This window comes from Lingula anatina, chromosome 1 (assembly GCF_051362555.1).
Source record: "Lingula anatina isolate TDL-2025a chromosome 1, LinAna3.0, whole genome shotgun sequence".
NCBI lineage: Eukaryota > Metazoa > Brachiopoda > Lingulata > Lingulida > Lingulidae > Lingula > Lingula anatina.
The window spans coordinates 61,154,041-61,175,595 of NC_141767.1; the positions used below are offsets into that span (position 1 = coordinate 61,154,041).

The window sequence follows — 21,555 nt, forward strand, 5'->3', positions numbered from 1 at the left end:
TGCAATACATCATACCGCTTATATGTCCCCCAAGGTGAGATCCACACTACTCCAAAAACACCAGGAGGTATTTACCATTTTTATAATGTTCAAGATTGTGCTAACAAAACTGTACATCATCTGAAAAAATGTACAGAAAATTTAGGGAGCACACTTCCAAGTTAAAACATCATAATGCTGGGGACAGCTGAAACAAAATGCCCTTTTTCAGCAAAACATTTAATTAGTAAGGTCTGTTTTCTTTTTGAAGACTTAATAGGCAATATTATTCTTTGATAAAATTAACATATTTATTAAACCAATCTGTACATAAATATTAAATGAAAATACAAAAGAAGTTTACTATAACTTGTAATGTATCTAACATGGACAAAGTTACAATTAAATCAAAGGCAAAATTATCAACACAGCTACCAATATTTAACCGAAGGGTTTCTGTACATATCAAGTTTTTCCTTCTCTAATTTTATTATCAATGCAATGAAACTATTAAATTTATGCAACTTAAAAATGGGTAGCAAACAGAAACAAGAACTCAAATAATAAAAATTCATAAATGCCATTTGTTTCAACATACATTATAATTTTATCAAAATTTCTTTTAACAAAATTGCATAAGTCTTTGAATCAGCTATTACATCTAAAACTACACAAAATAAACATTTGCCCTTTCTGTGAAAAGAAATAAACCACTGAAACAAATCTGAGAACTAAGTAACATGAGTAACTGACATTTCCGTTTTATTACTCAAGCAAGTTTTCAATTGAACTTTTATTAATCCACAACTTATGATAAAAATTCAACTTGTAAAGGAAGCACTTTTCAAGGACTCTAAATTCTAAAGCACAAGAGGTCTTCCATTCTTCTTCTGTTGATCCGTGCTCACTACCATAAATTTTAAGGAGTCAGGAAGACAGCTGTAAATTTGAGACGCAGTTCAAAATATAATATGATTCTATATGAGAGCAAAATTATATCTATAGCCTAATAATGGTTAGTCTAGAGTGATGATTCCATTATCAAGAGATTCTCCTGTAGCTGGACTGGAGTTATTGCTGATGACTCCAATGGAACTGGTGTTTGATAGAGGTTCGCTGATATTACTTGATATTGAATGTAAAGAGTCTCCCATAAAATCAACAATCTGAAAATGACAACAATAAACTGTTCTACATCTGCAAATTAAGGAAAAAGTATTGAGTCATTTACAAAGTGAATCATGACCTGGCAAAGGAAAAGTTTTAGCTACATATATCCAACTGCACTTAATGATATAAATTTTCTGCTTGATATATTCTTTTTGCTAAACACTGCAAGGCTAACTTATTAGAATTTCAACAAAGAAGAAAACAGTCGAAAAATTAAATATAAAAAAGGTTTATTTTTCAATAAAATATTTGTATTATAGTTCAAATTAATGAAATATTATTACTGAACTAAGAAGCAACTTTCATCTCACCTCTGTGTCATCTCTGTTTAATATGCTCATGAGTTCCATGTCTGGAAAAATCATGCCAAATAAGAATATCAAGCTTACTTTTATTACTTTTAGAATATCAGCCCTAACATAATTTTCTTGCTAAAATTACTGTAAATGCAACAGACCAATGATTCCTTATAAAGTATAATCAAATATTTAGTAAATTCACAGAGTATAATTTAATTATTTTGCTTTGAAGATAACCAACCAACCTGACATGGCTGAATTTAATGTAGGTTCTGAGTAGCTGTGTGGCATTGCTGGCATACTGCGACCCACTGTTGGCAAAAGGCCTCCTAATGTTGTTGTTCCAACACTGTACAACTGGGGTAGTGGTGGGAGGGTGGCAGAGGGGGCAGCTCTAGTTCCCTGAATGCCAGTGGAGGGGTGCATCATAGGTGCCTCATTCTTTGCATATTTAGTACTGAAAAATTAACCATTTGAATAATTTGAAACAACTGTGGTCATATTTTCAGTGTAGGCGTCTACAAATCCCTTTCTTTGACACATTTAAGTGTTTGACGAATGACATGTTTAAAACATTTCATTGGTTCTCTCGCTTTGATTTCTGTATTAAGTGGCATTTCACTTAAAACAAATGACCTCCTTATTAAGGTGAAATTGTATCAAATTGCACTTGTATTTTTTAAAAACTGCACATCACTTCTAAAAGAAAATTTGCAAGTAAAATTATTCAATAAATTTATGTATTAGTAAGATGAAAAATTTTGAGTGCATGTGCTCTGGCAGTCATATTATTCCTGTTGGGTTTCAAGACAAAAGAAAGAACAAGACCATTTTAAGGAAAGAAAGTTTAATTTCTCTAAAATAGGTTTTGACATATACATGGTTAGAGGACACATCCTTCAATATGAATTTCTTAACATAAAAACACTGGTACAAAATGCAATCCATCAAACACAGTCATCCTCAATAAAATGTCAAACCCTCCTGCTTTCTTCAAGCCATTTCTTAACCTAGTCAAACAAGAGTAAAATGTGATGGCTGTGTTGAAGGAAACAACAATGTAACCATTTTTCATTCCATGTGTCATGGCCATATAATGAAATAACTAATAACTATGTTCCTTTATCATTTTATGACTGATAGAGCACATGCATACCCAAGCAAGCAAGGTATGAAGGAAAGTGAATAAGGAACTAAGAAGGGTACTGGCAATTTTATCTCATATTGTGTTATGGTGGGAATGGATAGAATGACAGATAAGGAGGGATGGCTGAAAGGCAATGGTCTGATTTAAGAAAACTACAAAATTAGTCCATGAAGTGTTCCTATTGTTAACCTTAAGTTCAAGAATTTTGACAACATTTAAAAAACACAATAACCATATTAAGTAACCATAACAATAAACTGATATGAACATATCACTAACAAGTGTTGTTTAAAAATGGCAAGTCTTGCCTTCACTTCACTGTAACAATATTTTGAAGAATAAAAGGAAACATTTGCTCAAATCTTAACAAAATTTCCAAAGCAGTCATAAAAACCTTCTCCCATAATAAGGATTGATAAGATCTCTTTGTTTTTAAATGAATTAAAGGCTGAACATGACATCAAAAAGGCTGAATATTGAGACAATCTAATGACTTTGGAGTGGATACTGTACATATGCAACCTGTCATAAAGAAGTTGGACAAATTGCCCCAACACCATTTTAAAGCACGTCAGCTGTTTAAAACTAAAAACTTAACAATCGGTGAGATAATTATAAGAAGCAGTTGACCTCCAAGTGTTTACTTTAACATGTGTTCTGTGTTGAAATAGAGCTTTGGATATCTGTTTTTCAATATCTACTTCATCTAAGTATATTGTCTCATACTTGTTTCCCAAATTAAAAAATCTGTCAAAATCTGACATACCCATAAAAAACTTGCCTGCAGTTGCATAAATGAATAAAATGTTACTTATTGAAAGAAATACAATTCATAAATCTACAATAAAGATGATCCATGTCAAAAAAATTGTGTATGTTAATCTATCATACCAGTTTTACCTTATGTTAGAATAAGGAAACGCAAGCTAAAAGAAAGCTTTAAGAAATTGCACTTTTAACATAATTTCAAAATTTTATATAACTAAACATTGCATCTACCATGTTTTGTAATTTAAGACATCAGCTCTTTTAACAACTGTACACTTTCACTTTTGATATTATACATATATTTACACGTCATAAATAAAATAAATATATTTATATATATATAGATAGATAGATAGATAAATATTGAACTATATTATTAATTTTTTTACATATAAGACATACAAATACTAATATCTTTGGTCAAAGATGAAGGCTCATGGCACTGCAAAATATTGGAGCACAGATCTTTGTCCAGGCACCATGTCTAGCTTGCTCCTCATTCATGAACAAGAAAAAAATTGCACCCATTTAATCAGTAGGATGAGACAGAAATGTAAATGTCCTGTAATTGGTAAAAGACATAGGTAAAATGTTTGCCAATAGCTAAGGAAAATAATAACCCATTTTTAAGTCTCCAATTTGTGGTTATTTATTTATTTTTTTTTTTTGAGCAACTGACTGAAACAAAACTTTTTCCACAGAGAATTAAGTTAAAAAAAAAATCCAAAATATTAACTGTTTTACAGGACAATGGGTCTAAGTCAATGTTTGCCCTCTCTATCATATACTAAGGGGAGCATATTGCTGTGGTTCTAGACAAGATTTAAAAAGAAATCTGAGCATATGACAATTTACTTGAACTGACTGAAAGCATCCTCATTATCCTTATACTATCCACTCAGCTAAATAATGGAATCATCACTGTCCATTTCCATTATCCTTGATAAATGGTAATTCTGAGTGGGTGGTGTTTGATAATACCCAAATCCTTGTGGATAATACTGCTGGTGTTGATGCTGATAACCGCTTCCCAGCATCACTTCCATAAAGTCTTCAAACTCAGTTCGTGATATAGGTTCCATGTTACCCTGGATGCCATTGAAGCCAAGGCCAGATAGAGCATTTCCAGAATGGGCAGGTGGTGGGGTGGGGACAATGGTGTTAATGGAGGAGGTAGAGGAACACTGAGAGGACTGAGAGGTTAATGGTGAGTACTGAGTAGAGCTGTATAGAGGAGAGTGTGGGCTGGAATGTAACGGTGTATGAGGCTGACTAGGTGGTGTGTATGTTGTCACCCTAGGTGGGGTATCTAAGCTTATCAGAGGAGGACTCACACACCCTGAGGCTGCAGCAGCTGAAGATGCTGACAGTGGAGAAGCATGCTCTTCTTTGCAATCTTCATCCTCATCACTGGAACTATCCAATGTCAGATCAATGACTTGAGCTTCTTTCTTCACTGGAGTGCTCACTGTACCGCTAGTGCTTGGCTCTGCCATAGCAACTGATTCTAGCAATAGGCAAAACAAAAATTTACAAATGAAAACCATGCAAATGGTTTAAAAGTACTCTTAGAACTCCTTAAAATGTATAGCTATAAAAAAACTAAGACATTATGGTAACCTGTATTAAAAATGAATCTAAGCCTGTGCATGAAGCTTTACATTGCCATGTAAATGAACATTTTCAAAAAACTTATCAAGATTTTATGAAGAGACAGTCATATGATCCAAGACCCTTTCGTGATGGGTCAAACATCGTGCCTCATAGGAAAAAAAAATTGTCTTTAGACTTTTTACTTTTTCACCAAGACATTACTTGCTTTAACAAAAGTAAAAACACTGGCTTATATCACATGTGCATTTTACCTTTTTTCATTGTTGCTGGCTCTCTAGCTTTTGAGACAGGACTAGACAAAACTTGAGCATCATTTTGTTTTCTAACAGGGATCCAAGAGCAGTCTTCATTGAAAACAATCTCATTGTCATTTGGACACTGTCGAAATATCTCAGTAAACAGCCTGAAATTTAAATGCACTTGCTGACTTATTTTCAGATGAATTACAGGTATTTTCTTTGTGTCAACAAGTAGAACTATCCATTCAGTAAAAAACGCTGACATTTATAAAGTTGCACTACTTACCCATCAATAATCAACTTTTCAAATGATGTTGGTTTATCACATACAGGGCATATCCAAGTGGGCTTCTTTTCATTCATTTGCAAGAAGGTGTAGGCATCAAAACACTGTAAATGAGTGCATGTGCTGGCTCTGCAGGGAATCTGCATACGCATCTTACCCAGCTGAAAATGGTATTTTTTAACTTGTAAATATAAAAATTCTCAATATATGAATATTTGGCAACTGTTTCCTATCATTTCCTCCACAGCAAAGACTTTAGTGCTACCAAACACACCATCATATACATATATGCATACATATTCCAAAAAACAAGAAGTTACAGTCAAACTTTGCTCAGAATCTTGCATATCTTGTTGTCAGCCCAAATCTCTGTCACCACATGCAACTAAGAATGGCATACTGACAGAACAACAGCCCACATTGCTGGCTGTTTCAGGACCCCTGGAATTTCATCATAGCACAAAATACAAATAAATAAATAACATTGCTCAGAATCTTGCATATCCTGTTGTCAGCCCCAAATCTATGTCACCACATGCAACTGAGAATGGTATACTGACAGAACAACAGCCCACATTGCTGGCTGTTTCAGGACCCCTGCACTTTCATCACAGCATTACCATTTACCATTTATCACACTGCAATTACATACTAATGATTTTCAGCAAGCAACCAGAATAAATACATTGTTGTGTCTATTTTACAATCATTACCAACAAAAAATTCTTATCATTAATGGAAACTTACAGGACAAATGAGGGATACTCTCAGGCTTGTTGTTGCTATTTCACTGTCAGGGTCATGTGATAGTTTCTCTTTGACTGAAATAATCATAACAACATCTTATAACAGAAGAAATGACAAATCTGTATTATAATTTTCTCTTATCTATTCTAAGCCCCTCTGACAACAATTAATAAAAAGAAACTAACAAATAGTTAAAATTTTGGAGGGGGAGAACAAGATGGCAGTGTGTGACGAGGACTGTGCGTGAGCTCTGAGTAAACCATAAGCAACAGGCAGTAAGTCTGTATTCTTTGCCACCGAAATTTTTATAAATGCACCATGAACTGCGGAAGAAGAAGCTAAGTAAGAGATCAGGACTCGAAGTTTTCTGCGTGGGTCTTTTTGAAAGCTTTTTCATTATTCATCACCACGTTACAAGGGAGGTGAGTGTCACTAAGAACTTATAAAAATATTCAAAAACTAAAGGATTTCGTCGAACATTCTGGACAGCGAATGCAACTGATACACTGCTTGCTTAATATTGCTACAACTCTGAAAATTACATATCCTTTGATAAATACATTTATAGCATATATACGTACACAGTATATGCATACGTGGACCTGAACAGTTGTCAAAAATTTCAATGCATGAACAGTTGTCAACACGTACTGAACTATGCACTGGAATATAAAGAGCCATCAATGAACACACCCCATGTAAAAAAAAAAAAAAATAGCTATAAAAGTATAAGGGACACTTAGAAGAAATTCTATACTTTGTCATTTCAAGAGTCAAAGCATTATACAACCAAAACTTACTTAGTGCCCTAGAGTGGTCTGGATGCCGAATACCATTACGTTTTAATCTATCCAGTAGTATTTCTGATGTTAGTTTTTTCACTAGATAAACTGCCACACAGTAGCCCTGAAAACAACACAGTTCCTGTCAGAGTTAGCAGTGAAAAAACTATACAAACATCCAAGATCTGACTGATGCTGATAGGGAGAAGATAAATAAAAATCTTTTGAAGTGATCTGTGACACATTGAAAGTCAAAGGAAAGCTCTAATGAGCAATATTGCTAGACTCTGAGAACTTGACTATCTTATAAGATGATAAATTTTGAAAGTCACTTTGCTGAAATGATGCATGTCTCTTTGTGCAGGAAACACAGCTAAACCATGCAACTTTTACTTACTCTTCCAAACTCTGATGCCCATGACACGGTGATGTGGTTGGGCACAGTTGGAGATATCCTGCAGAGTGGTGTTATGTTCACTGGCCTGCTAGGACGTTTGGGTTCAACTCCTGGTTTGTTAGTGGGAATTGGATTCTGGAAAAAAGTTTTTCTGAACATCACAGATAACACGTTTCACTGAAGAGCACTGAACAGGTATACTGGTATCTTACAATCTGATACTCAATCTCAAACCAGTGTGGCAAATCAAATATCATACTGTATGAATTAAAATGAAAGAAAAGAAAGATGCCAAACCGTCCTCTCTATTCAAAGGTTCATTGAAAAGGCTGAAAGCCCATCATGAATATCATCATTACATATTTTAACTTATAAACAGAGCACCGAAATAAATTGGCTTACTGGAAGAGGAGCTAACTTTCCATTGATCCTGACACAAATGCTTGGAGGAAAATTATCTGCTTGTTCACAGCTGGTTTCCAAAAGGCAGAACCTGCAATTAATATTAAGGGCCTTTTAAGCAATGTTGGACAAACTTTTTTCTTTTTTTCCTTCGTTATACATTTGTTTTAAAACACATAACAAAAGTATTATTGATAAAGAAAATTATTAAATTTTCTTAAATGTATTTAACTTCAAAACTCTACAAATAACAACTATGAATTGGTCAGATATATAAATAGTGAAGTATACAGGTTTTACCTGACTACAACCAATAAATTTATTAAAAAGACCATTTTCCCCTGACATCTTTTCAGTATCTAAATTTCCAACTAAAATAAATATCTGACAATCGTGTTCTATCATTTTACAGGTACACACTTACATGCTATTAACTATATCTTCATATATTAAAATAGGTTGTAAAGCTCAAACTTTGCTCAGAATATTGCATATCTTGTTGTCAGCCCAAATCTCTGTCACCACATGCAACTGAGAATGGTATACTGACAGAACAACAACCCACATTGCTGGCTGTTTCAGGACCCCTGCACTTTCATCATAGCACAAAATATAAAAAAATAAGCAAATAAATAAATAAAACATATTTGAACATATATTAAAAAAATAATAATAATCTACATACATACATACATACGTACATACATACGTACGTACGTATGTACGTACGTACATACATACACACACATTAAATTTCACACAGTGTAAGTTGTTTCATACTGTACCTTAGTTGCACCTGGACCTGGTAGTCTATTCTTCCACATGCCTTTAAGTCCCTGAGGGATAGAAAAATTCCAGTATAGAAATAATGCTAGATGCTACTTGTTTCTGCTGGATTAATCTGATAAATGTGCAAAACACATAATTTTAAGTTTGATCTTCACACATCATAACAAAACAATCAGCATCAGTGAGTTCAACGTTTTCCATTGTATAGACAAATCTTATCACCTCTGCAAAAACACCCGAATACTTGTATTGGTTACTCACCCATATCTGGACATGGCAACGTCCTGAGCTTGCTGTGGTGTAAGATGGAATACATAGGCTGCCTCTTGGAATCTACCTGCATTCTTTGGAACTATAATAACAATGTTATACGTTGTGTTCAGGCTGACATCACATTATCATTTGTGAGATCAATATGATGTTAAACAAGAACTATTTGCAACATACACACACACACATAACACAATTCTTACTAATGAAATGAGTTCAGTGTCAAATTTTTATTGGTCTCAAATTCTGACCTATCTTTAAAAGGGAAATTGAACATTGCATATCTAATAAAACTTACATAAAAAATTATAATAAATAGCAAGATATAGCAAACATATATTATAAAACTGAAAACGTTTGCATCATAAATATAAGACAAAATCCTATTTAAAAAAAAAACTAACCTAAACTTGTAGGTTTTGTAAGCTCTCCTAAACAATCATAGAAAGGCAAATGCTTAAGCCTGACATCAGGATGAATTGGCAGAGCACTGGATGGTGAACTTGGGAGATGTTTGCTACTGTAATCTAATGCATCCCCTAATAATGAACCTGTAAGGGAAAAATAAGTGACAAATTAAGTGATGACCAAGATATATTGAATAAGCACTTTCAGCTCTTTAAAGGCTTCTTGACTTATAAATAAATTTAAAATAAATAAATAAATAAATAAATAAATAGTTATCATACTATACAGCAACACTGCACAGCAATCCATATTCAAAATAATCCAATAAAAAAGGGGCCTCAAAAGTGCAAACTAATAACTTTATTCTGGACTGAACTATTGCAATTACATTATCCAACAAAATCAGGATCACAGTCCTTCCTAGCAAAGACAGGCTCACCTAAATGTGGGTCTTTAATTGATGCTGCTTGTTGTACCATTACTGGTTGCGGTGCCTGTGGACTGGAGGTATTTTTGGCAGGGAAACGTCTTCTGAAATAGATTAAAAAATGCTATACAGCATTTTAAGGCAAAGTTGCCATCACTAGGCATCACTAGCTGTAATCACCATCACAGTACTGGATACATCATTTAAAATGATGACCAAATGAAAAATATCAGTTAAACATGTAAACTCTTATCTTCATACTTTCTTTGACTTTGGCCCCATTCAGATCAAGAACAGCTGAGCACTAGCTAGAAAGTAACCTAAATATGGCAGACCTACATGAAAGGAAGACCGCTTAATCCTGTAATGGTCTCTCTGCTTCTCACTTTCCTCCCCACACGTCGTCCCTCAACCTGTTGAATTGAGCCAAGATTTAATTACTGTGCCCCTGCAGGGACGATGTGTGGGGAGGCATGTGAAAAATTGTTCAACATAACAGCTCCATGTAATGTAATAGGTATCCAGCAATAGCAAAAATTAAACAGGTTTCATTATCTGTTACATTTTTGTAACAAAAAATTATGATTGAATTGAAATTAATAAACTTTTGACATATTATACTATGATTTTCTGCCCTGCATTTTTGGGTGCATTTTATATTCTAAGGGTCCACTGTTCCCAGGGTCGGTTATTCTGAAGGTCCACTATTCCAAGGATCCCCTATTCCAAAGGTTCACATAGAGCCCAAACAGCACAAAGTTAGCAAATTAAATGTGCTTCTTCAACACAGAGGGATTATGCAACTAATATAATTTGTTTAAGCCCATTTATCACTTCAATAAACTTTTTTTGGAATGGCAGATCTTTGGAATAGCAGATCTTCTCAACAGCAGACCCTTAACCCCCCCCCCCCCCCCCATTTTATCTCTAGCTTATCCTATTTTCTGCCACAGGTAAATGGTAGTTTTAGGGAGTGTTTCCACAAATCCATTGTACTAGCTGGATTGATCTAACTCTGCTTAAAGGTCTGGCTAGCCTAATCAAACTGCAAGGGGGTAATTAACGACAGTCAATTACCCTCTAGTTAATCAAGGGGGCGTGCCAGACAATTAAGCAGATTACACTGAAAGAAATTAAGTGAGAAGCCCCATGCAGCGTTTGACACTCGCACTCGCCAGCACGCCAATGAGAGTAAAAATTAAATCTGGCGGGTGAAATTTATGATGCAAGTCACCATTTTGGCGAGTATATTTATTTCAACTTTCTATATTAAGTGTATCGGCAAAGTTTAGACTCAATAAAAGTCCGATTGACATGCCAATATTTACGGGGAAGTTCAGGGAATTCCTCTAACTGCTAACCTCGTTTTTACTTTCATAAGTAATAATCGTGATTGGTTGATGTTGAGGAATTCTGTAGTGACATATTCACAGTCTCACTGTCAATTTTGAAAGCCCCTAGCCTTCGTTTGCGCATAGAAGTAGAGAAAATGTTTGGGCGATGGAGTTTGACGAAGTACGTCTTGGGATTATGTGCAGTCGATACTTCTGGGATAAAGCTACAAGTGGATCATGGAGCAGGTTTGAAATTTACGAACGCCCCGTAGAAGAGACTGAGAACGTCTCAGAATCAGCATCAAGTGATGAGTAGACAAAATCAAAGCAGAAACGAACTGATGCAAGCTAACTGTCTGAGCTCTCTGACCCAAAGCATGGTTTTGACGTTCTCTAAAAATCTTTTTCTGAGCAGAGCAAAAAAAAGTTTTTTCAAACGCACGAAGATTAGCAACGTGTTTAGGGTGAGAGAACTTGAATTACCTAAATTGCGCTAATACAATACCATTCAAATAAAGCAATATAACGAATTTTACTTCACCTCAGATACACTTGAAATTTTAACAATCTCGTTAGCTTTACAGCTATTCACTGATTTCATCTAAGTCAGAGCGACCTACAGAGTTCACCCATAATATCACACGAGTTTAGTTGTAATATTAATAATATTTAATTAAAGCTCATTTTAATATTTATCTTGAAACAAGTACTTCTAGAGCCTAAAATGAGTAAAACGATTGATCAAAACAGTTTTATCTTTATTTGCATATGACTTATAACTAACTATGCAGCATTGGTACCTGATAACATCTCAATCATCAGTCATTACCACATGCCCTGCACTTTGAATATTTGGCTGGTAACTTCTTAATAAAACAGGCTAAGGTCGGGCTTGTACATTTTCAGTTTGGCCTGTAACTTTCAAACTCACTGGCCAAATTGGCCTGTGCTATTTCAAATGAAGGTCAAACACTGCCCATGGAGTTAGATTGATCCAGCTAGTACGATTGGTTTATGGGAACACAGTCTAAGAAGTCAAACATGTTACATTATTCTCTGCAACATTTAGTTACTATCATAATGCAACAGCTGAAAGCAAACATATTGTATTAGCCTCATTTGGTTTAAAATGTAAATTTTTTAGCCAAAGTCACCCAATAGTAGTAAATCCATCTATCATCAAATCATACCTGCAAATTGTTTGTTAATATGTCATATTCATTTGGCTATGTGGCTACTTGGCCAACCTTAAAAGTACCAAAGAAAAGGAACTTCTTATAAACCACTAGGTTTGACAACCTAGTGTATTTATAGAGAACTGAAATGTTATCAGCAAGATCTCATAAATACTCTTCACCCCATACTGAGTAATATGGCTCTATATAATCTATATTCAACTGCATTAATCTGTATTCTACCTTAAATGAGAAATTCTAAAAATAGAAGCAGCCCATAGAGAAGCAGGCATAACTAGACATTTGACTTGGCTTAAAGCCAAGCTTGAATCTTTCAAATGGCAAGATGCCAATTTCCTCATGATGTACACAGGTATAAAAAAATCAATATATATGCATTATTTTGGAACGATTCCAGCATTTACTTCAGCTTTCCATATGATAGGCAAGGCAAATTAATGACTGTTTTACAACAATTTTCAACACTCTGTCAATTATGTAGCCTATTTGTTAGATAAAAATTTAACAGACACGCATTCTCACCTGTACAATTCTTTAATCTTAATCTGAATTGGAGTAGAGCAGCCTTTGGCTATTAATTGTAATGCTCTATGTAAAAGTTCATTTTTTCTGCCACTTTTGTTACGACCAGCAAATCCAAGCAGAACTTGTAGTTCTGAAACCCGGAAGCTCATGACCATGTGCTGAAAGTAAAATCAATAATAAAATCTTTAACTAAAAAAATGTAGCATAAGAATAAGAATAGAGTTCTCATAACCGAAGCCCATCAATGCTACCTTACCTGTCCTTCACAGTAACTTATGTTTTTCATCAAAATGTTGAAAAATGGGTGAAATCATTTTCTCAGTCTAGCAAAGATGCAATCAATTTGATGAAAGGGTTACTAGTTCAAAGTCTTTATAATCAACTGGACTGAACTAATGGTTTTGTACAGATTCTCAAAAATGAAAACCAAGCAGACTATTGTTTATCAAATAGTAAAAAAGGGAAAATTTGTTATACTGATGGGTCAGTAACAGAACTTTCTAGATCATTCTCCATTTTCACAGCAACTTTGGCAAGAAATGATAGCAGTGACAAACCTTATGTTACAAAACTATGAATAACTCCATAACTGAAGCCTGGTAAATATACAGGATGCAGTATAATGGTTTCCAAAAGTGGATAGAGGTAAGTTTTTGTCATATATTAAAAAAAAAAAAAGGTTACGTTGTTATTTCTAAAACAAATATTTACTTATTATAGTGGTTAAAGCTAGTGTCTATACCCTTTGAAAATAATCACCAAACTTACAGGGCATCTAATCATACAAAAATTGTCAGTCTGCCAACTTAATGTGAAACAAACATGTGGCTTTGGCCTATCAGTTTAGTTGTTTTGCTAACTAGGTTAGGCCAAGAAATATAACTGAAATTCAGTTACTCAGTACCTCCACACTACCAAAGACTAAACACCCAGTAAAATGGAGAAAAAACAAAGGTTTGGTGTGATTAGAAAAAAAGTAATGTTGAAATATCTCTAAATTTATTGTAAAATCGAAGAAATTACTCACTTTCAAGTCTGCCGGATCCGCCATTTTGTTCAACTTTGACATTGAAAGTCAAAGCATGATGGAAACTGAAAATGGCACGACATTCTTATTTGCATAAATGGTTTCCAAAAATAATATTTTTGTTTAAAAAATTGGGGTATATTTTTAATTATAAAAGGATTTGAAGAAAATGATCGGTAAATTAATTTGTACCGATCTTTATTTTACTAAGTCGCATCAAAGATGGCGGTGGCTCGGGGAGGTATGTTTCATAATAGGTCAAATCTTGATGATACGTTTTCTGATTCTTCGAATCCATTCAGAAAACAGTTATCTCTAGTTTGTCACATAACGCTCTTAGTAAATGCTGTAAAATGTTTTTAAAAATTTATTAACTAAGATCAAACACGTGTCGGACTTATGCAGTTTTTCTGTCTTAGTGACTAGTGTCAACTAAATTTAGTAAAAAAAAAAAATAAAAATAATAATAATAAAAAGATACCCACCGGGCTACATGTAACTACCAAAGCAGTCTATGAAGTATCACGACGTTGGGTTCATTAAAGTGTTTCTCCTGTGGTTCTTCGGTATATTGGGATGTGCAAGTGGTCCCTGGTTCTTTCGTGTTGTTAACGGATCTCACTGAGGCTTGGCTCATTTGCAGATATTTAATTTTGTGCTACTCCGATCTTTTTTCATATGCTGTCCTCTTGTTAGGTGAGTCTGGTTTAGTCTGATGAAATTTGTGTAAAACATTTTTCACTTAAGATTTTGTACATTTCACTCATATTATCATCTGATCTCCTGTTAGATACAGCAGGAAGCTAAAATCTTTCCAGTATTTCTTGATATGACAGTTCTTAGAATCCTGGTAAATTTTTTGTTGCTCTATGTTGCACAACTTCAATTGCTATGTTTCTTTAAACTAGGAGACCAGATCTGGTTTGCAAATTCTAGATGTGGATGAACTAGTGACTTACAGCAAAGGCTGAAGTTCTCAAAATCTATAGTTATTCAAAAGTCCTGATTTTCTCGAGAATGTTATTGGCTTTAGTGATTTTTTCATTTACATGCTGTTCAAAAGCTAAGGTATTGTCTGTAACTGTTCCATTGCCCTATTAATCTGAAACACGCTGCAGTTTATGTTTTAATTTGTTAAAGCTTTTATCATAGACTCTGGCCCCATATTATGGGACAACCCTGGAAGTTCAGGTTTTTTAATTAATTTGTAGAATGTATGTTTCAAGCGTATGCTAAAACAATGGACAAATGGGTTATGCAGATTTTTCCTATGACTTGAAACAGAGTGTTGGTGTTTACATGATCATAGATCTTAAATTTGCTGTAGATAAAATATGCGTAAAACATTTAATTTTCTGTGCACAGTATCAAGTAGGTAACAGTGTTTATATGTGTACCGGAGGAAACATGAAATATCTTCAAGCAACTACCCAATTCAGAAAAACCAGAGCATAAGCTTTCAAATGATATGTCACTCATCATCTCTACAACAATATGACTCAATGTTATCTGCACACTTCCAATTTGTCCCATTATCTGGAGTCTAAGCATGACAATAAGTTAGTGTTTTTCCCAATTATGATCCCAATTTTATGGATGAATCTTTATTCTCATGAACTTGCATTTGAATGAAGTTTAAGTAGAGAACTCTCAGCCCACTTATAAACTAAATGTAGATCTGCTTAAGTTAGGTGCAGTACTCAACTGTAAATACTGATTTAAGTATTAGTATGTCTAGGACCGGGTTCCCACAGATTTGGATTGATCCATCTGGATCGACCCAATTCCCTGGGGGTTCAAGCTAAATTGCTGTCATCTTCCGGGAGCCAAGCACGCACAAAAATTAATTACCCCCTTACAGCTTTTAGTAGGAGGGACAGACATTTAAGCCGGTTAAGCTGACAGCAATCTAGTGAGACTCCCCAGGGGGATAGATCGATCTAAATATCTGTGGGAATGGTCTCTAGAAATAAGAAAAGGATAGACCCATTTATTTCGAGTAAGGGTACCGCTGGTATTAATAATACTTTTTCTTCTCACTAAGGAGTTGAGTTTTAGAACTATATCAAAGAAAAAATGTGATCACATTAGTGCAAATACGAGTCTTTTGTGTAAGAGTTGTCAGGAATTCTCAGTTTTTAATTTTGGATAATATGGAAATATACTGATATCTGTGCAGATAAGGTGAAATAAAAGGAAAAATATGATAAAATTAGTGCAAGAACAAGTCTTTTGTGTCTAGAATTTTTAGTTTTTAATTTTGGATTATACATAAATATACTTAGATCTATGCAGATAGGAAAAATTAATTTAGGCCTCACTCAGAATAGGGGACTAAGTAGTCTGAGGGTCAAATATGGTTGACCCACTTGAATACTTCCCCACGGGATATCTATTCATTGTCTATTAGCGGATTAGATGACAGGCTTTGTAGTGGGTCACCATATTTGATCCTCCGACTAGTTAGTCCCCAATTCTGATTGATGCCTTAGTTACATCTGCTTTTTAATTTCTTTCAGTGATTCATCTGCAAGTGAGCTTTCGGCTCTTTCAGAGGCTAACTTTGCCATTGACACAAACCAGATTTTTACATGACAGAACACGGCATGTTAAGGAAAATGAAAAGAGAAGCTTTGAGTGAGAATATTTTCTTATATTTTTAAGCAGTGTTTATGTAGTGCCATAGTCAACTTGTTTTTCTTGTTGCCCAGTTGAAAGCACTAGTGTGCAGATAATTGTTCCCGATATTGGATGTGTTTATAGAATTTGAAAGTATTACTCAAGTTAAATTAGTATTGTTACATTGAGTCAGTGAAAATTTTTATTGATTGTAAACCTAAAAATTTTTGAGAAAAGTCACAAATAATGAAATTGTAAAGAACCTAAAAATTTTTGAGAAAAGTCACAAATAATGAAATTGTAAAGAATTATTTAGCTGCCAAGGTAATTAGTACCACCAGCGTGTACGCTGGCGGTACTCATGGTTTTAGTCCCGACCCGTCTCGTCCGGCTCCGCCGGCTCCGCCAGCTCTGCCGGCTCCGTTGGCTCCGCTGGCTCCGTAAGCTCCGCCGGCTCCGCGTACTGGCGCCGGATACAAGTCACCGTTACCGCTTCTCCTCCTAGACCGCAAGGACCCCTGTCCCCATCTCTTGGATTTAGGTCACATATAACCTCAACTTGAACCCCCAGGTTTTTTTGTCTCAGTCGGTACATTGACCTGGGCGTGACGCTCCTTGAAATGCACCCTTGTCAAAATTTTTGAAAATTCAATGCCAATTATCTACCCTACGGAAGGAATTATGGGAAAATTTTCTACAGATGGCTTTCCAAAAGTCATATGTGTAGATTTCAAATATGCCCTTGGATTTGACCTTTGACCTTTATTTCAAGGTCAAACGGGCCAAAATTTTCAAAAAAATGAAATTTTTTACGAAAAAAAATATTATTTGCACTGTTATTCAGACACTACACAGACTTAACCAATAATTATATTGGAAAGTGTTACCCTTTGGGTCATCTTTCATCTCTGTGAATTTGGGGTCAATCGGTGCATTTTCACAGGAGTAGCGGCCATAAAATACCGAAAATGAAAACTGTCTCTAATTCGGGAACCGTTAATGCTAGCGACCCATTCTTTTTTGCATTTTGTAGAGCATGTAAAGCCCAACACTGAGAGTGGTCTCCGTTTTTTTGTATTTCATACGGTTTTCGTGTTATGCTGTATTAAAAAGTACTTTGTGGTGGCACATTTTTGTAACTCAGAATTGTAACATTTAGTCCCTTATATCTCCAAAACTGGCAGAGATAGGTCAATAGTTATTATTTAAGTTGAATAGGAAGTCATTTACTTGCAATCTAGATGTGAGCTTGAAATTGACCTTTGACCTACTTTTCACCATGAACTGAACTTTGCAAATTTTTGTTCCCTTTTATCTCCAAAACTGGCAGAGATAGGTCAATAGTTACTATTGAACTTGAATAGGAAGTCACATACTGGCAATTAATCAGTGACCTTAAAATTGACCTTTGACCTACTTTTCACCATGAATTGAACTTTGCCCATTTTTGTTCCCTTTAATCTCCAAAACTGGCAGAGATAGGTCCATAGTTACTATTGAACTTAAATAGGAAGTCATGAACTGGCAATTTACTGTGACCTTTAAATTGACCTTTGACCTTCCTTTTACTATGAACTTAGCAAATTTTCGTTCACCTTTATCTTCAAAACTGACAGATAGGTCCATAGTTACTATTGAACTTGAATAGGAAGTAATACACTAGCAATCTGTGACCTTGAAATTGACCTTTGACCTACTTTTTATGATGAACTGCTTTTTGCATGTTTTCTGGCCTTTAAATCTGCAAAATTGGCAAAGAAATGTCCATGGTTGCTATTGAATTTGAATAGAAATTCATATACTATGATATTGAAATTGACCTTTGACCTACTTTTTCACCATGAACTGAGCTTTGCATATTTTCTTGCCTCTCATATCTTGAAATCTAGCAGAGATGTGCCCATTGTTTCCCCTAGGTTTTCTCTTTTGTCAGCATATATGCACCATTGACAACACATTTCAAGGAAAACCAATAGGCCTTTTGTCTAGAGAATACAGTAGTGAGCAAGGGTAGGAAAATGCAAGTCAATTTGAAAATCTGCTTGATTGTATCATTTTTAGTTATATTTTTTGCATATTTTGAGAACTCTTGTTGATTGCATCTTACAGAGCTTGTCAAACACCAGACTGGTGATGGTGTCCCTTTTAGGAGGGGGGGGGGGGTCCATACGAATGCGCTTACTCCAGCTGGTGGTACAATATCTGGAGGCGGTATCGCCTCTCTGATCCTCTAGTTAAAATTGCTTTTTTGTTTATAACCAAATACTGGTATTTTATTTGTAGTCTGGTTCTTACACGGGAGCAAAGCACAAATCAACCAGATGGGCCAGAGGTAAAAGATTTCACATCCCTGAGTCTCAAGCCGAACCATGTTCCTGGTAAACAGCTTGCACACACTGGAAAAACTTCTGTTGGAGAATATGCTGTAGCCAGGGTTGATGATCTTATAAACTGGGGCAGAAGGGTAAGTTAATTCTTCTATACCCATGCGACCCCTTTAAAACCTGTGTAAATATAGAAAAATTACATCAATCAGCATAAAGTTAAATTACCATTGACTATCTCATACATAAAATTTTATCTGCAAAATCTTTGGTCTTCCAGACTTAATTTTGTTTAGAAAGACAAAACTATCATTGTTCTGGAGTTTAGCCAAGGCATCGTTCACCTGAAAAATCCAAATTCCAAAAATCCATTGGCGGTATCTAGTGATCACGGTCTGTGCCCTGAATACCCTGCGGCCTAATTCTGTAACTAGCAGAGCGAGTGAGTTACTTCCAAAGCTGTAATTAAATCTTGGTTGTGCTCGGAGGAGATTCTGACACCTGGACGCATGCGCAGTAATAAGCTAGAGAGAAAGAAAATGGCCCTTGGGGGGTATTAAGGGCACAGACCATGATCACTAGATACCGCCAATGGATTTTTGGAATTCGGATTTTTCATGTGAACAGTGCCCAAGTCAGATGCATTCAAACACAAATAGTCCAGTATCCATGTGATTTTAACATCATCATCCTTATCATGGTGTAATTTACAGTGTTATTTTCTTAAATATTTTGGATAGAAATTGATAATAATTGTTTACCAATTTTAATGACAACTAAGTATTTAAGATCTACTTGGATTCATTGTGCTTTTTTTCTGGATGTTTTTGTTTTATATTATACATATATATATATATATATATATATATATATATCTCAGGGTGTAATTTCTCCCATGGGTCAGTCTCTAGGGTTATCATTTTCTTCTCTTTATGTCAGGGTTCAATCTGGCCATTAACATTTGGTCTTGCCTGCTGTGCAGTAGAAATGATGCATTTCGCTGCACCAAGATATGACATGGACAGGCTTGGTATGGTGTTCAGAGCAAGTCCACGCCAAGCAGATTGTATTATAGTTGCTGGGACTCTCACAAACAAAATGGCACCAGCCCTTAGAATGGTAGTTATGCTGCCCATGTTTGACACAACTCTCATTGACAAGTTATTTTTTATATATGGACAAATTTTAAGTTTGAGAATAAAAGAAAAATATGTAGTATGTTTTTCATGCACCATTCTATTTTGTAATAAGAAAGTACAGAATTGATTTATTTACCAGATATTAACAAAGAAAGAAAAATAAGTTTCCACTTTTTAGTATGATTGATACTGATTAATTCAATTTTAGATTTATGATCAGATGCCTGATCCCAGATGGGTAGTGAGCATGGGAAGTTGTGCCAATGGTGGAGGTTACTACCACTATGCATATTCGGTAGTAAGGGGATGTGACAGGATTTTGCCTGTAGATGTATATGTACCAGGCAAGTTTTTTAATTATTTTTTAACTTTGGCAAATACTGCAGAAAAGTACACTTGATAAAAATTCACTTTAACTTGTATAAGGCAAAAAGACTTGCACAGATATTTAGAACTAAGTAAATATCTTTAACACTAAGATGAGACTTAAAAGTTTGGTATAAACACAGTGACGTTGGTCAGCCAAGTTGACATTTTACTACAATCTGCAAAATAATATAATTTGAAATAAAATGTTCTGGTTACTTAAAACTCTTTTGTCACCCTACTAAGAATTAATTGCAGTCTTTGTAATAATTGAGATGTAAATGAATACTTTATTTTCTTCCAGGTTGTCCACCATCTGCAGAAGCATTGTTATATGGAATGCTTCAGTTGAAAAAGAAGATTAATAGAGATCAAAGAAAGTACCATTTTTTCAGACAACACATGGCAGCACGTAAGAGAATGAAAAAAGATGAAATAGAACATTTATCAGATTACAAGAAACTTGAGAATGGCCAATGAGATGAGCAGCTTATTGATTACTACTCAACAATCTGTACTCACGTGATAAGGATCTGCTTGACTGAACTTTCAATGTTTTGTTCACAAGAACAGTGTGACAATGATTAATAACTCAGAATTGCTGGAAACTTGCATTGCATGCTTTGTTGCACTTTCAGTTATATATTAAAAGAGATTTGAAATGTGACACCTTGTTTAACCTAGAATTTTGTTAATGATTAACTTTTTCAAGTGACTCCATATTATCAGAGGCCTGTCATTGTTAAACATAATTGGACTTTGTATAAAAGACCAGTTTGAGGACATAAATATTAAAAAAAAAAACAAGTTCATTTTCATATTATAACTAAGCGGACAAGATTTCAGTTCATGTGAAAAGCTCTGAAGATATACTAAATGCAGAGTACGCTTACAATGAAGCAAAAGTGAACATTTGATTGTGGAATTGTCTGACCAAGGCATTTCACAAAAGCATAAAAAAAGGCTACATTTTTTTAATCAACCAAAGCCTGTGGATCAGTTTTAAACCTGCTTCAAGGCTGGCTAAAGCTTTAGCTAGCCTCTGAAATGAAGCAGGGGAGGGTAAATAAATCTTAATTTCAAATAGCAAATGCCTTCTATACAATGTTTTGTCAGACTGATTGATCATGGTTATTAAAGTACACATATTCCGATGCCCGACTTTGTTATTGCCATCAGAGACGGTTTCTAGTTTAGCTTCAAAACTATTTGTTTAACTTTCAAACTAGTGAGTGGCTTTGTCTGTCCTTTTTTTTATACAGGAGCATTTGATTTTGTCCGTTTAGTTTTTTACTGTGTAT

The 21,555-nt window shown here is 34.8% G+C and overlaps 2 protein-coding genes across 4 annotated transcripts; one reads left to right on the forward strand and one right to left on the reverse strand.

Annotated features, from left to right (window-relative positions):
- Window positions 1-265: 265 nt before the first annotated feature.
- LOC106154985 (E3 SUMO-protein ligase PIAS2) lies at window positions 266-14,497 on the reverse strand. 3 transcript variants are annotated; one of them, XM_013529590.2, is made up of 17 exons: window positions 14,292-14,310; window positions 13,807-13,871; window positions 12,777-12,937; window positions 9,737-9,828; window positions 9,294-9,440; window positions 8,881-8,971; window positions 8,616-8,666; window positions 7,831-7,921; window positions 7,429-7,563; window positions 7,050-7,155; window positions 6,250-6,323; window positions 5,503-5,663; window positions 5,229-5,380; window positions 4,702-4,870; window positions 1,694-1,905; window positions 1,461-1,501; window positions 266-1,145 (listed from the first exon to the last, which is right to left on the reverse strand). In XM_013529590.2, the coding sequence occupies exons 2-17, from the start codon at window positions 13,846-13,848 to the stop codon at window positions 996-998; spliced, it is 1,875 nt and encodes a 624-aa protein (XP_013385044.2). In that variant the 5' UTR covers window positions 13,849-13,871; window positions 14,292-14,310; the 3' UTR covers window positions 266-995. The 3 variants fall into 3 exon arrangements, with proteins under 3 accessions (XP_013385044.2, XP_013385036.2, XP_013385028.2); XM_013529582.2 differs by lacking the exons at window positions 266-1,145; window positions 1,461-1,501; window positions 1,694-1,905 and having other exon boundaries at window positions 2,279-4,870; window positions 9,737-9,825; window positions 14,292-14,497; XM_013529574.2 differs by lacking the exons at window positions 266-1,145; window positions 1,461-1,501; window positions 1,694-1,905 and having other exon boundaries at window positions 2,279-4,870; window positions 14,292-14,484.
- Window positions 13,867-21,408, forward strand: LOC106155007 (uncharacterized). The gene is made up of 6 exons (XM_013529601.2): window positions 13,867-14,047; window positions 16,326-16,443; window positions 18,709-18,889; window positions 19,689-19,868; window positions 20,097-20,232; window positions 20,559-21,408. The coding sequence occupies exons 1-6, from the start codon at window positions 14,029-14,031 to the stop codon at window positions 20,732-20,734; spliced, it is 810 nt and encodes a 269-aa protein (XP_013385055.1). The 5' UTR covers window positions 13,867-14,028; the 3' UTR covers window positions 20,735-21,408.
- Window positions 21,409-21,555: the final 147 nt, after the last annotated feature.

What these genes read in the sequence shown, in the direction of transcription:
- LOC106154985 (XM_013529574.2), bottom strand. Translation starts at nt 13,848, where the DNA reads ATGTCAAAGTTGAACAAAATGGCGGATCCGGCAGACTTGAAA. An exon ending in CAGGTCCAGGTGCAACTAAG is followed by an intron (nt 7,922 to 8,615) that starts GTACAGTATGAA and finishes TATTAATTGCAG; the next exon opens with GTTCTGCCTTTTGGAAACCA. An exon ending in GAAAGTTAGCTCCTCTTCCA is followed by an intron (nt 7,564 to 7,830) that starts GTAAGCCAATTT and finishes ACTTTTTTCCAG; the next exon opens with AATCCAATTCCCACTAACAA.
- LOC106155007 (XM_013529601.2), top strand. An exon ending in AATGAAAAGAGAAGCTTTGA is followed by an intron (nt 16,444 to 18,708) that starts GTGAGAATATTT and finishes TTTTATTTGTAG; the next exon opens with TCTGGTTCTTACACGGGAGC. An exon ending in TTATAAACTGGGGCAGAAGG is followed by an intron (nt 18,890 to 19,688) that starts GTAAGTTAATTC and finishes TCTTTATGTCAG; the next exon opens with GGTTCAATCTGGCCATTAAC.